General features: G+C 49.7%; 1 protein-coding gene across 1 annotated transcript; it reads right to left on the bottom strand.

Moving 5' to 3' along the window:
- Positions 1 to 367: 367 nt before the first annotated feature.
- FEZF1 (FEZ family zinc finger 1) lies at positions 368 to 2,746 on the bottom strand. Its single transcript, XM_054399825.1, has 4 exons — positions 1,949 to 2,746; positions 1,673 to 1,807; positions 1,276 to 1,408; positions 368 to 675 (listed from the first exon to the last, which is right to left on the bottom strand). The coding sequence occupies exons 1-4, from the start codon at positions 2,744 to 2,746 to the stop codon at positions 368 to 370; spliced, it is 1,374 nt and encodes a 457-aa protein (XP_054255800.1).
- Positions 2,747 to 13,938: the final 11,192 nt, after the last annotated feature.

The raw sequence follows: 13,938 nt of genomic DNA, 5'->3' as shown, positions 1-13,938 counted from the left end.
AGGGCGGGAGGGGTATGACCAGCAGGCAGTGGAGGCAGGGAGGGCAGAATCAACACAATGAAAATATATATACATCGAAATAATTAAAGTGGTGCAGCATTCCCGGCTCGGTTAATACAGATCCCAAATAAATACAGCAGAAATTGGCTTGACACTTTTTTTCCTCTTTTTTTTTTTTTTAACCGTCTTTCCACGTCAGATGTAACGACAACAACAAAAAGAAAAAAAAAAAGTCTTTAGAAAACAGTTTTTTTTAAATTAGAAAACGGTCAGTCCCATAAACGTTAATGGTGATATAGAGCATAATACACAAAACCGTTTAACAGATGCATGCAAGGAGGCGGACCGCGGGAGCTGGCCTCAGGTCTCACGGCTGGAGCGGCGGCGGCGGGCCCTGCGACGGCGGTCCAGGCAAAGGCAGTTGGTCAGGACCCTCCAGCTCTGCCGGAGGCCGGGGCAGTCCCAGGGCGCTGTCGTGCAGCTTGCGGACGTGCTTCTTGAGGTCAAAGTTCCTGCAGAAGCCCTTGCCACAGGTGGGGCAGGTGAAGGGCTTCTTGTCGTTGTGGGTGTGCATGTGGAAGGTCAGGTTGTACACCTGGTGGAAAGCCTTGTTGCAGATATTGCACTTGAACTGTTTCTCCCCGCTGTGAGTCAGCTTGTGGTTTTTGTAATTGCCTGGAAAAGAGACGAGAAGGGCAAAGGAACCTGGGGCTAAGAACTGGATGCTGCAAAAAGTAGGGGGAAAAAAAGGCCCAAACTCTATCCCATCCCCAGAGCTCGACTTTAGCCAAAAATGACCCACCAATCTCTCAGCAAACACCTGCTTTCTCCCCGTCCTCCCCGCGGCTGTTCCTTTGACACACGAGAAGGGAATTATCGAATAAACCAAAATCACATCAACTGCAGGGAAAAAATTGCCTGACTTCCCAGAAATACGGGGATAAAAACTAACTTAGCTCGTACTCGGAGGGGTAAAGGGCAGGAAGTTCGTTTGCCGAGCCCGAGCTGCGCGGGAAGCTGTGCTCTGCGGTGCACGGAAAAGGGTCGCTGCCCGTGGAAAGGCTGCCCTGCTCTTCCCCGAAAACGAAAGCCCTGACCCGCTTCCCTGCGCTGCAGAAAATGTGTCGTGACTAGCAACACTTAAAATTGCCCCCAATTCCCTGTTAACAGAAATTAAAACCAAAATCAAGTCCTCCCCTCTCCGTCATAAATCGTCCCTACGCTTGACCTCGCCTAGGGACCCTGGGCAAGAGAGAGGACGCTGGAGACTGGTACCTTTCTGGTGAAATCCTTTGCCACAAAATTCACACACGAAAGGTTTGTAGCCGGCATGTATTCGCGTGTGCGTGTTCAGGGTCGAGCTCCGGTTAAAGGCTTTGCCGCACTGGTTACACTTGTGTGGCTTTTCCTGGAAGGAAACAAGCGCCGAGTCGCGGCGCGTTGCTCAGTTTGCGGAGTTTCTGGTCTGGGTGTTAGCTGACGGCTCGCCGCCGCCTCGTCCCGCTTCCGGTACGAGACACCCCCCAGTACCCCACAGCGCTTGGGGCAAACCAAATCCCCTGCGACTCCGGCTCAGCTGCTCCCCGCCCCGCGACGCTGCCTCGGAGCCGACGGACAACGCCCGGGCGCCCCAAAACCTGTGATCGAAGGACAAGGAGAGATAGAGGCTCACCTGGGTGTGGATGATCTTGTGCCGGCAGAGCGTGCTCGCCTGTCTGAAGCCCTTCCCGCAAACTTTGCAAACAAAGGGTCTGGCTCCGGTGTGTACCGGCATATGGCGAGTTAAGTTATAATGTGCATTAAATACCTTCAGAGTGAAATTAGACATACACATACACACACACACACACACAAAATGCGGTTAGAAGGTGATAGCGCCCAGGTGAAGCCGTCGTTTTAAAAAGCCGGAGGGAGCAGGGGGAGGGAGGCGAGCTGCGGCTCTACTTGCCTTTCCACAAACTTCACACGTGAAAACTTTGGGCTTGCTGCTCGGAGAGCTGCGACTGAACTCCGAGTTCTTGTAGGCGATTTTTTCCGAGAGGATCTGGGCACTTTCTTTCATGTAATGCTGCAGCTGAGCCTGTGACAAGTCCTTGAAGGCCACCCCCGCAGGGTACTTTTCCACGGCCGGCAGCACCAGCTTGTTCCGCTCCGCCAGGTAAGCCTTGGGCTGAGGGTGTAAGGGAGAGCTGAGGAAATAAGAAGCCACGGGGTGGATGTTGACACTGGAGGATGGATGACAGGGGCTGTCGCCTCGGTTGAAATAGCACAGGGCTCCCATGGCGTGGAAGGAGGAGTGATTGACCACTCGGGGTCTTACCAGTTTGTACTGCTGTAAGGGCAGGGCATCGCGGGGGAAATCTCCTTTCAAGCTCAGGGCACAGTTCAAGAGATCGCCGCAGTTAAAAGAGGGCGAGGAAGAAGAGTCTGAATGAGCCTTCCTGGGTTCCGCTCCGGCCACCGCCGCTTTGGGCAGAGGGTCGTAAGCCACCGGGACAAAGGGGATCATGCAGGGGATGGAGGAGTTGAGGTGCAGCGGGTGCTTGGGGTCGCCTTTGGCCACGGAGCTGTGAAGGACCTGCGGGACGGGGATGGAGCGGGGCTCTGGTGTCCGCGCCATGATGCGCTCAATGGAGAAGGCGAGAGGCTTGGGCGAGCTGATCATGTTGCTCCTGGAAGACAGGCTTTCTCTGGCCGGAGAAGTCGCTAGGACTTTGGTCGCCGTATGGTGGCCACTATTGTCCATGGCTGGATTGCATTTGTTCGCCCGATTTGAGCCGCTTTGGTAGAGGCCTCTTTTTTTTTTTTTTTCCTCTTTCTTTCCTTTTCTTTCCTTTCCTTTCCTTTCCTCTTTTATTTCCTTTCCTTTTACTCTTTTCTTTTCTTTTCTTTTCTTTTCTTTTCTTTTTTTTTCTTTTCTTTTCTTTTCTTTTCTTTTCTTTTCTTTTCTTTTCTTTTGTTTTCTTTTCTTTTGTTTTGTTTTGTTTTCTGTTGTTTTGTTTTCTTTTCTTTTCTTTTCTTTTCTTTTCTTTTTTCTTTTCTTTTCTTTTTCTTTTTTTTTTCTTTTTCTTTTCTTTTCTTTTCTTTTTTCTTTTCTTTCCTTTTTCTTTTCTTTCTTTTCTTTTTTTCTTTTCTCTTTTCTTTTTTCTTTTCTTTCCTTTTCTCTTTTCTTTCCTTTTCTTTTCTTGTCTTTCCTTTTTCTTTTCTTTCCTTTTCTTTCCTTTGCTTTCCTTTTCTTTCCTTTTCTCTTCTTTTCTCTTTTCTTTTCTTCTTTTCTCTTTTCTTTTCTTTTCTTTTCTTTTCTTTTCTTTTCTTTTCTTTTCTTTTCTTTTCTTTTCTTTTCTTTTCTTTTCTTTTCTTTTCTTTTCTTTTCTTTTCTTTTCTTTTCTTTTCTTTTCTTTTCCTTTCTTACCTCTCACTCTTTGCCCCTTGTCTTGTTACTGATCTGCAAGGAGGGAGACCAGCATCCCTGTAGCCACCTTCACCACAGCCTCCTCCGGCGGAACCAGCCTTCTCAGTCCAGTGGACTCATGCCAGCCCATCACAGTTTACTTTGGCGCACCAATGACTCGGGACAATCGCTACTTATTTCTGTCAATAGAAAGTGTTGTGTCAATAACGCAGCCAAGATCTCGCCAATCGTTAACTTCCAAGAGGAGAAGGTAAACTAGATAATTGCTCAATTCGCTTCCAACAGTCAACAGGAAAAGTTTTTTTCCCCCCCGGTAAGCGGCTACTTTTCATTGGCGCCCGCGCCTCCCCCGCCCAGGGAAGGAGGTGTCTCTTCCTCCTTCTTGCCTCTCCACTCTGCCTCCTCTCTCTCTCTCTCTCTCTCTCTTTTATTATTATTATTTGCAATCTGCTTAACCAGGCTTTAGAGGCCAGGCAAATCTGAGATCAATTTTCTTGTTTGGCTTTAAGTGACATCATCTAAAATCATTGTCCAAGTGCTAAATAGGAATGTGAAACCCAATTCAGGGGCAAGCGCCGGGGTGTTTGTCAAACGAGGTGCTGCAGAAGAAACGGCTGGAGGGGAAGCTGGTTTTTTCCTTGCCACTTTCCAGCCCGAGCTAGTTTTATGCGTGGGTGTGTGTGTGTTTGAAGGAGGGAGATGGCTGCTCTGCTCCTGGGGACTGCTCCTAGCCTGCTCACTGCGTTAAAGAACAAGGTCGGGTAGCTGTGAGCTTTTGCAAAACACAGTAAACAAATGAGCAGGGAACTTGTGACAAGCAGGTGGTGAGAGCAACGCATGGGGATACAGGAATCACCCGGGCCAAATTGTGCGAGTGCTTGTGATCGAAAGGATGAATCAAAACATAGGACTGGGGGAAAGAAGGAAAAAGAGGTAGAAGGAGGGAGTGGCGTTTAAGTACAAAGCACTATTTAGAGATAGAAATATAGTAAGGTGCATATACATCAGGTATAACTTCTCTGTCCTTAAACATACAGGCACAACACAAACAGGGGAAAACACAGGATCGATATTGATACACGAAGAAATATGTGGCACACAGACTGTGTATAGCTATATATGTACCTAAACAGATGTGTTCCCAATATATTTAAGTGAAACTTGGAGGCCGTATTCTGGATGGGCACCTCCAACGCCCGAGTTGTTTGTACTTTAGCGTGGAGGGGGTTGGGGAAAGAAAAAGGGGCAGTGGTGAATGAAGAGCTTTCTGTGTTCACTCTGTCCTACCACCCGACAGAACAAGCTCCTGTTCCTTTCGCTGGCTGGTGACTGAGAAGCCGCTACGGAAATCCCTGGGAGCAGCCAAGGGTCCCTCTGTGACTACCGGCAGAGGGGCTAATGGGGTGGCCTCCACTCCCGCGGCCCAGCACTGCCCTTCTTCGGGGTCGAGGAGGGAGGAAGGAAGTCCTGGGTCTTAGTAGTGGAGAGAAGACTCCAGTGAGGCAGGGAGGCTTGGCTCCCGCTATTTGGGTATCAGCCTGCAAAAGGCCATGTCTCCTCCCGATCCCCTCGGCCCATGAAACCCATTTGCGGGGAACTAAGGACAGGAAGAAGGGGGTTGGAGCTCCGAGTAGGAAGGGGTAGTGAGTGGGGTAGAGGTAGACATTCTTGCCCTCAGCTCTGTGACTGGGCCGATGCCCCCCTGGGTCACAGAGGCCCCGTCGCTGTTGCACGACAATAAGTTTGCAGCCGAGAGCTGCTATGCGAGCACCAAGGAGCTACGGGAAACGGAGGAAGAGATGCTCCCCGGTCCCTGGCTCAAGCGCCCGGCATCCTTCGCTGCGGAGGATGCGCCCCGCCCGCCCTACGACCTCCGTGTCCGCCTGTCCCCTCGGTGCCCCGGAGCGCAGGCAGGTGACAGGAGCTGGGGCTGACCCCGGGGGCGTGCCTGGAAGGACACAGCCTTGCGGACAAGCGTGGGGCGGAGGAAGGACCTGAGCCGTGCCGTGTCCCCAGCCGCGATGCTCCGCTCCAGCCCTTCTTCTTTCTTCCTTTCGGCCGAGGTGGGGGCCGCTGGCAGATGGGTCGCGGAGTTAGGACCGTAATTGCTGCCGCGGATCGGGTTGCCACAGCCTCCTATTTCTTACCTGCTGCTTCCCGCACCGCAACTCCAGGCTTGTTTCAGCCGCTGTCACCAAACCGAGAGGAGGGGGGGCCCGGACGGGGTGGGGGGGCACGAGGGCTTGTGGGCGTGGGGACCGGAGTGGGACCGGACCCGTGTCCCCCCTAGCGCCGTGCGGGGCAGGTGTCCCAGGCTGTCACTTCCCGGGGTTTCTCGCTTATTTTCTGTCTGCCAGAGGAGAGTTTCCTCTTTCAGAGCAATTTACATTTAATTCCATCTAAGCAAATTTCCTCTTGATTGGTGCTGAAGAAGAGAATTATTGTTGAGTGGGTTTTAGAGGCTTCAAATCCCATATACTTAATATGTTAACAGCTTGCTCTTAACTGGTCTTTTTGGGATTGACTTTTTGACATGTGTTTGAAAGTAAAATATGTAGTGTCATTTGAGCAGGGTAAATATCCCAAAGCAGCAATTACAGGCCTAGCATTGCAATTATACTGGCCTCCTCGATACTGAGACACAGTCCTGGAGAACCAGGAGCTTTGTTATTCGTTGCTTCTTTAAGGATACGTGTTCTTTTATTTCTGCGTCGCATACGAAAGCTTATGTTTGTGACTGATTATTAAGTTGCGATTCAAAAGTAGCATTTTAAAATTATTATAATTTTTTTTGGCGGGGAGGTAATTCTGTTCCGACTCAGAGATGGAGCCTTGCTAGTGCTGGAGTTGCCCGCGATATAGACAGACTTGCTTAAGTCAATGCTGGTATATTTTGTTTGTTTACTCTTTTTTTTTTTTTTTTTTTTTTTTCTGTCTCGAGCATTGCCTTGTTCTCGGACTGCATCTTTTTGGCGATGTTATATATCTTCCGAGCTGCAAATATCCTTCAGCCGTGCTCCAGGCAGAGAGGCAGAGAGATTTACAGGCTCTGAGAGTGGCGAAAAGGAATCTTTTGGCCGGTTTCTTTTTTTTTCTGGGTGCACCGCTAGCCGCAGACAGGGCCAACTGCGCTGAAGCCGGACTTCTCTCGAAGCTGGAGGCACAGGCCGAGCCTGGCAGAAGGGGCCTCCCAGCCTGTCAGAGTTTCAAACTGTCGGAGCAATTAAGGGCAAAAGTTTTTCCTGGAGTTGATTTCATGTTCTGCCCGTGAAAGCTGCTGTTCTCTTTTTCCCTGTAATCGGTTTTGTGTTTCATTCGCTCCTAAGCTATGTTCTTGATATTGCTCACTTGCATTATTGTCATAACGTATCTCTACATGCATTCAAAATCCGAGTCACCGGCGAATTCATCTCGTCGTCAGGATTACTCCAATCCGATCCCAGAGGCGATTAGAGGGAGGTAAAATACCGCCTAAAGCCTAATCTTTAATTTCTTCCTCCTTAATAAAATGAATAATTCCATTGCGTTTTTAAGTAAAAAATGAATTGAAAAGGATAATAACTCCGCTAACCTTCTGTTGCGTGTATTAATCTTTTCCTGGATGTGTTTCACCACAGTCCTGCTGCACGAGAAGGCTGCCTGTCGCAGCAAGCTCCCTCCGGGAGCCCTGAGCCAGTTCCCCGCGGCTGGGGAGGGAAGACACCGACCACCCGGGCTCCTGGGTGGCGTGTCTGGATGAGCTTAACGTGGCCATGGTGGAACAGGGAAGCTTGGGAAAATACCTTTGGCTGCGGCAACGGCGGACCCGACGGCGCCTCGTCAGAACCCGATTATTGTTATTATTATTTTACTGATCATTAGTGATTGTGCCACCATCAAGGATCACTGCAGAAGATGGGATTTGCTCTCACTCTCCCGAACCGCCGTCTTTGTAAGGAGGCGATTTACCCTCGAGACGGAGGAGAGCGAGCTCCTTCCCATAGCCCCTCCGTGCCCCAGCCCGAGTAACGCCTTTCCTTCCCAGACCCCGCCGCAGCCTGAAGCACCGACTCCGGCCTGCTAAAACGGGGAATTAGCCCTTTGCCTGCTCCGCTTGCTGTCCATTCCCACTCAGGGCTTCTCGTTTAATGCCTTTTGAAGAGAAGTCAAAATATAAACGAAGGAAAGAGTTATAGAGGGAGGAAGCAGACCCCGGGATTGCCGGGGCGATGGGCCAGCTGCCGTTCCCGTTTATCGGCCACGTTGGGGGGCATCCAGCTCCACTGTCCTTCTCTGTGGGAACCTGCTGCTGTCCGCCCGGCTGCCAGGGCGGCGAACTGGGCTCCCCAACCCCTGCGGGGCGAAGCGGGGGCGACAGCAGAGTCCGGGAGCACCGGGCAACAGCCGCGGGCTCTGCTCTTCAGGAGCTCGTGCAAAGACTCTTGGACTTTGTCAGGTTTTGAGTTGTAATGCTTCTCCGTTTTCTCCACTGACATTATATGTATGTGAATACACCTTCTGAGACAAAAAAAAAAAAAAATTAAGTATAGTCTCCCCATACAGTGCATGATGGCATTTCTCTGTATCAGTTCCCGTGCAAGGAAAAGAAAAAAAGTGTTGCTATTTTAAACCGAATCCATCACAAAGGAGAAGCAGTTGACACTGCCCCGCCAAAACACAAATGGGAAGTAAAGCGAAGTTTGACCTTACACTACATCTCGTACATACTCCTCTAAACCGAAAACCAAAAGGGTGCAAACTAAGCCTTTTCACGTATAAAGCCTTTAATCACATGTAATCGAAATTACAAGTGACCATCTAAAGCAGCGCTTCCGGCCCTCCCGTAATTCATGCAAGCGATTTGTCTAAGTGTGCCAGCTATGAACGTGAACGGCAGCAATCACGTCTAATCTAATCAGTCCGCCTGTGAGGGGACCCAGCAGTGTCATCAACTCCAAAGGGCCCTTGGTGGAAGTGGCTGGGAGAGGCCAGCGGCAGCTGGAGCCATGAATGACACTTTCTCATTTGTTCCTTTCCCAGCTCAACAAATGTTTAGCCCTGTTGCCGCTAAATGAACGCCTTGCGCTCTTTGGCTCGGGGAAGCTATTTGGTTTTAAGATTCCTGAATAGGATCAGGAGCAATTAACTTATTTTTGTTTCTACTTACTCCCAGTGTACTGGGAGCTAACCTGGAGCAGAGCAAAGAGATGGTCTGCACCAGAGTATGCCGGGCTTGCCTTGAGGGCGGGGAAGAGGTGTCCTCCGTAACCGGCTGCCGGACACGGAGACGGGACAAACCCCCACTCTCTCGCCGTGGGGTCCGTTTCGGTGTGCCACTGCCGAGAGGGAGGGAGAAGCCAAGCGAAAAGCACGAGGAAAAGGACAAAAGCAGGAGCCATTCCCCGTTGCAGCCGCTACTGGACGGCAGCCGGAGAACGTTCCCTGCCTCCCCCAGCTGCTCGCCGGGCACCCCTACTCTTGGGCACGGACACAGGGTAGAAATGAGCAGCCCTCGGTGGGGTGGCGACGAACGTGTTGGTATTTTCTTCAAGGGCAAATCCTTAAAACTTTGATTGTTGTTTTGTTTTAATATTTTTTCTTTCAGTCTCTATCAGAACAAAACGCGCCTGTGCCAGCGGGAGCCCGGCCGGGCCGGTGGCTGCGCTGGACATTCCAGGCTGACCGAGGCACCTCTGCGGGTCTCACGAGGTTCCCAGATTCCGCCCGTTTCGCACAATACGAGTCCGTCTCCCTTTCTGCAAGAGAACTTTCCTGTTACTAAATTTGGGGCTCCCACCCTCTCCTGCACGTTCAATTGCCGTTCTTCAAACGTTTGATTGAAATCCCCTGCGGAAGATGCGGTGGTGTCTGCGCAGGAAGGGTCACCAGCAATCCACAATCCCACAGCTTCCTACCTGTGCTCACTGCCCTGTCCCTTGCGGGGCTGCGCTTGCTGCCCACCCAGAGGTGCCCCGACGGCCCTCCGCGCCAAGAATTTGCCGTGTCCCGGGAGGAGTTCTGCGCTCCACAGACCTGGAAATACCCGGGGCCTGACCCGAGATTACCCCGAGACCCGAGGAAGCGTCGAGTGGGCTCCGTGTCCCCAAGGCCAAGGAGGGAGGACACTCCTCTGGGCACCTTTGATGAGGACTTGGTTCCCTGGGAGCCGCTTTTCCCGACCCCGTCGCTGTAGCTGCGCCGGCTCCTTCGACAGAGGTGCCCGTACTCTCTACTCGGGACCGGACTTAAAGCGCTGCGGGGGGCTCTACAAGCACGAGTCTCACCCGCGGACAGTTGCCAGTGCGGGCGTCAACAGCGAAGAACGGGAGACGTGCCCCCCGCCCGGCGGCAGCGAACGTAGCGGGCAGCGGCAGCCGAGGGGCGATGCAAGCGAGACCTGCGGAACCTGTGAAGACTAGGACGGGCTCTCCGCGCTTTGCCCTCTTAGCCGAAGAGACAGTGAAAGGACTGACTGAGGTCGGCTGGAGTTGGGGGGATGCCCCAACTCCGCTCTGCTGCCGAGGTGTTTCCCTTGGCCTCTTGCTTTGCCTCCTTAGGCCGGAGGAGGGAAGAGGTGGTAGCCGAAGGGGGCGAGCTTTTGGTCCCGCGCATTCCCGTGCCCCCATGGCGGGCGAGCTGGTCGGTCTCCTGCCCCAGCCCTTAACCCCGTCCGCAGCGCGGAGCCGGACGTGGCTTTCCCTGGTTCTCTTTATTTTGATGCTACGAAGATTCAGGGAGGCGAATTAAACGAGATTCCTCCTGCCCCCTAGCTAAAGGCTCCTTGCGCTGCGCGCCTGCGTAGGAAAAGCAAAGGCCGTGGTGGGGGCGGCTGCTGGGACAGTGCCCCCAGCGCAGCCCCGCGGAGCTTCGGGACAGAGCGGCGGGAAAGCCGCTGCCTGCTTCGCACGAAGCCGTCCAGCGAGAGGGAGTGATCGTCTCCCCCGTTGGGCACACACTCCCAAGAGGGCGCTGAGGTTTCAGACACATAAATTAAAATGTGACGGCGGACCTTGCTTCCATGTCAGCGGGGTTTTGCCGCGGCTGGTGGCGGCGGCGGTGCCTGACTCCGAAGCAGTCACACAGATACTCATTGGCCTTCTAAAGCTCGGCGTTGGTTCACAGTTTCATAAATCTAGTTACTAAGAAAATATGTGAATTAATAAGAAATGGAATGACCTTTGGAATACTGTCATTTCTGTAACTGCTTTCATGTGACGTCTGCTGTGCTGCTTTTCTAATAATAACAACCTACCCTATACTTTATGTCAATTTCTCTGAAGTTACAAACATAACTCCTTCATGGTCACACCGCCTTTGTTTTGGTTTACATTTCCTTACTCATCTTGATTTTACTAACATGTCCTGCAAGTACTACATGCACATGATACTGTATAACAAAAGTGCTCCAAATATGGGGTGTAAATGTATTGTGCTTTATGAAGCCTGAGTAACTCAGACCCACTTCAAGCCACAAAAATTCTTTTTTGTTTGTTTGGTTTGTTTTTTAAAGGTAATGTCAATGCATAGAAAATGTTGACTGCTCCCTAAGGGAGAGGGAGCTGGGGAGACTCTGCAGTTTAGCAGGGCAGGGTCCCACTAGCCAGTCAGGGCTGATTCCACCACTCCCAGCCAAGGAGAATGACAGGCTGAAGGAGGGAAAGAGATGGTGGCAATCCAAAGCCCAGACTTCCAAAGCCCAGATTGCTAACCTGTTTGTCATCCACAGGCAGGTCTGAAGTCAATCCATGGGCTAGTCTGGATCAACAGATAGATTAAAAACCGGCTGGATGATCAGGCCCAAAGAGTCATGGTAAACAGAGTTAAATCCAGTGGGTGGCTGGTCACAAGTGGTGTGCTTCAGGGCTTGGCATTTGGGCCAGTTTTGTTTGATATTTTTATCAACTCTTTGGATGAGGAGATTGAGTGCATGCTCAGACAACAGTAAGGTGAGTGGGAGTGTTGCTCTGCTTGAGGGTAGGAAGGCACTACAGCACAGGTTGTATCAATGTGCTGAAGCCAGTGGGATGAGGTTTAACAAGACTAAGTGTCAGGTCCTGCACTTTGGTCACAGCAACCCCAAGCAATAACACAGACTTGAGGAAGAGTGGTTTGAAAGCAGCCTGGTGGAAATAGATCTAGGAGTGTTGGTGGATGATTGGCTGAACATGAGCCAGCAGTGTGCCCAGATGGCCAAGAAGGTCAATAGTGTCCTAGCCTGTGTCAAAAACGGTGTGTTCAGCAGCAGTAGGGAAGTGATTGTGCTCCTGTACTTGGCCCTGGTGAGGCCTCAGCTTGAGTACTGTGTTCAGTTTTAGGCACTGAGAAAGACATTGAGGTTCTGGAGTGTGTCCAGAGAAGAGGAACCAGGCTGGTGAGGGGTTTGGAGGGCATATCATATGGGGAGTGGCAGAAGGAGCTGGGCTTGTTTAGTCTGGAAAAGAGAAGGCTAAGGGGAGATCTTATTGCTCTCTACAACTACCTAAAAGTAGTGAGGCTGGTGCCGGTCTCTTCCCCTGGGCAACTAGCAACAGGATGAGAGAAAATGGGCTTAAATTGTGCCTGGAGAAGTTTAGATTTGATGTTAGGAAAAATTTACTGAAGGAGTGGTGAGAGTTAGAATCAGCTGCCCAGTGAGGTGGCCAGTCCCCATCCCTGGAGGTGTTCAAGAAGTGTGTAGATGTGGTGCTTCAGGCTATAGTTTAGTGGTCATGGTAGTTGGATTATGGCTGGACTTGATGACTTTAAAGGTCTTTTCCAACCTTAATGATTCTATAGTTCTATGAACAGGGCTCATAAGCAAGCACAGATGGTGCTGTAGCTGAGTGAGAAACCACCACTCCTGCTTAATAGCTGTGGTGGTGACTGACAACCCTGGACTGAGCTGAGGTGGAGTCCCTGGGCAGAGGCTGTAGGTGGAGGTCCTTGGTGAGGTGTCATCAGGACCATAATGGGCACTGACAGGTGAAATTACTATAACCTACTCTGTGACCATCCAAACACAAAGAAGTGAGAAGAACGGTCAATTCCCACCAGCTCAAATTTCTCCCTTTTCCCTTTAATTCATCTCAGCTCATGTGCAGATGAAGCTGGTGTGCAACAGGAAAAAATTGCTGCTCTGGGTTTCTCCCTATGTGAGTGAGACGTGTCACTTACCCTTCCCTGTTTGACTGAGCTACCAAGTGTGCTGCAGAAGACCTTCCTTACAGCACTTGTTCTGAGTTCCTGCAGCCTGACATGATTGCAACAAACCCCTGAAGTCTTACAGCCAGTTTTTGCAAGGACACTCCATGACAGCCTTGCAAATCATCAATAGGCTATCAGCAAAGCCATTCAGGTACAACAAAAAGGCTCTAAAAGGACCTCCTTACTTCTTCTGGGTATAGTTTTTCTGTTGTGCCTTCTTTCCAGTTTTGTCTAGAAAACCCCAGGAATTAGTCAAGTTCCTGCAAAGCAAAGCAAAGCAAAGCAAGATGTTTTCATAAGCTGTGTGAATTTTCACTGAGGAAAATTTGAATTCTTTCCATCTCATATCGAGGGCAGAGGAAAACAGGCAGCAGGCACTGCTAGTTTGTCTAACAGTGAGGGGGTTTTGTTTCTTTTCTTTATAAAGGTATCATATCCTTGAATATTTGTTTGCTATATATTTGGTTTATAGATCAGATTCACCAGAAATTGACACGATATAATACTTAAAAAAACCAAAAATTGTTATCAGGAGGAATCACAGAAGAGTTCAAATGGTTTGAAATATTGAAACATCTTTTAATTGTAGAATTCAATACAAACTTTGGTAGATACAGAAGGGGTCACAACAAAATGTGTTCTTATTGCCTGAATTTTTTTCACAGAAATAGAAACATTGATGGCAAGCTTACTGACATTCAACATGATGAGATATCTTCAAACCTGCAAAATGAATAGACACAACAACACTCCTAAGTAGTTTGTATGTGTTTGACTGTTCTTGAAGTCCTACTACTTATATACCAACCTCAAAATACAAAGAGCCAAGATTAAAATTTGTTAATGCACATCACAAAATAATGTAAAATTAAGCACAAAAAATACGTAAACAAGGTGTAAACCCAAAAATACACTGTTTTTTTACATAGGGCTCTGACTTATTCCAAGAATTATTTCTCATACAGCTGTGTTTTAAGTGAGGCACACATTTTGTTTTCTGCACAGGACATCAATATCTGATGGATCTACAAGAACAAACGGTAACAAACAAAAGGGAAAGAAACGTAATCACAAGTGGACCTCAAACTCCATGCCAGGGTTCTCACAGCCCTAAGCAAAGCTATGCATTAAAATATGCTACAACCATTGTTCTCAAAAAGTCCTTGGCACTTTTCCTCTGATAATCTTACTTTCATTAAAAAAACCCAAAACCAAACAAAAGAAAATTACATTTCTGCGCCTATATCATAAGGCAAAACTATAAATGCAACAACGAGGACAAGCTACCAAAAAAGCCCCAAGCCAAACACAACCTCCACTCTCAGGCCATCACTCCAGAACTCCAAATGCTTGGTGAAATAATA

The sequence above is a fragment of the Indicator indicator genome, chromosome 3 (assembly GCF_027791375.1).
Source record: "Indicator indicator isolate 239-I01 chromosome 3, UM_Iind_1.1, whole genome shotgun sequence".
Taxonomy (NCBI): domain Eukaryota; kingdom Metazoa; phylum Chordata; class Aves; order Piciformes; family Indicatoridae; genus Indicator; species Indicator indicator.
The sequence above is the reverse complement of the archived record's forward strand: the minus strand, read 5'-3'. Positions and strand labels throughout refer to the sequence as shown.

Excerpts from the sequence above, each read along its gene's own strand:
- FEZF1 (XM_054399825.1), bottom strand. The coding sequence starts at position 2,746 with ATGGACAATAGTGGCCACCATACGGCGACCAAAGTCCTAGCGACTTCT. Across the intron at positions 1,808-1,948 it reads CGTGTGAAGTTTGTGGAAAG|GTATTTAATGCACATTATAA; the intron begins GCAAGTAGAGCC and ends TTCACTCTGAAG. Across the intron at positions 676-1,275 it reads CAAAGGATTTCACCAGAAAG|GCAATTACAAAAACCACAAG; the intron begins GTACCAGTCTCC and ends TCTCTTTTCCAG.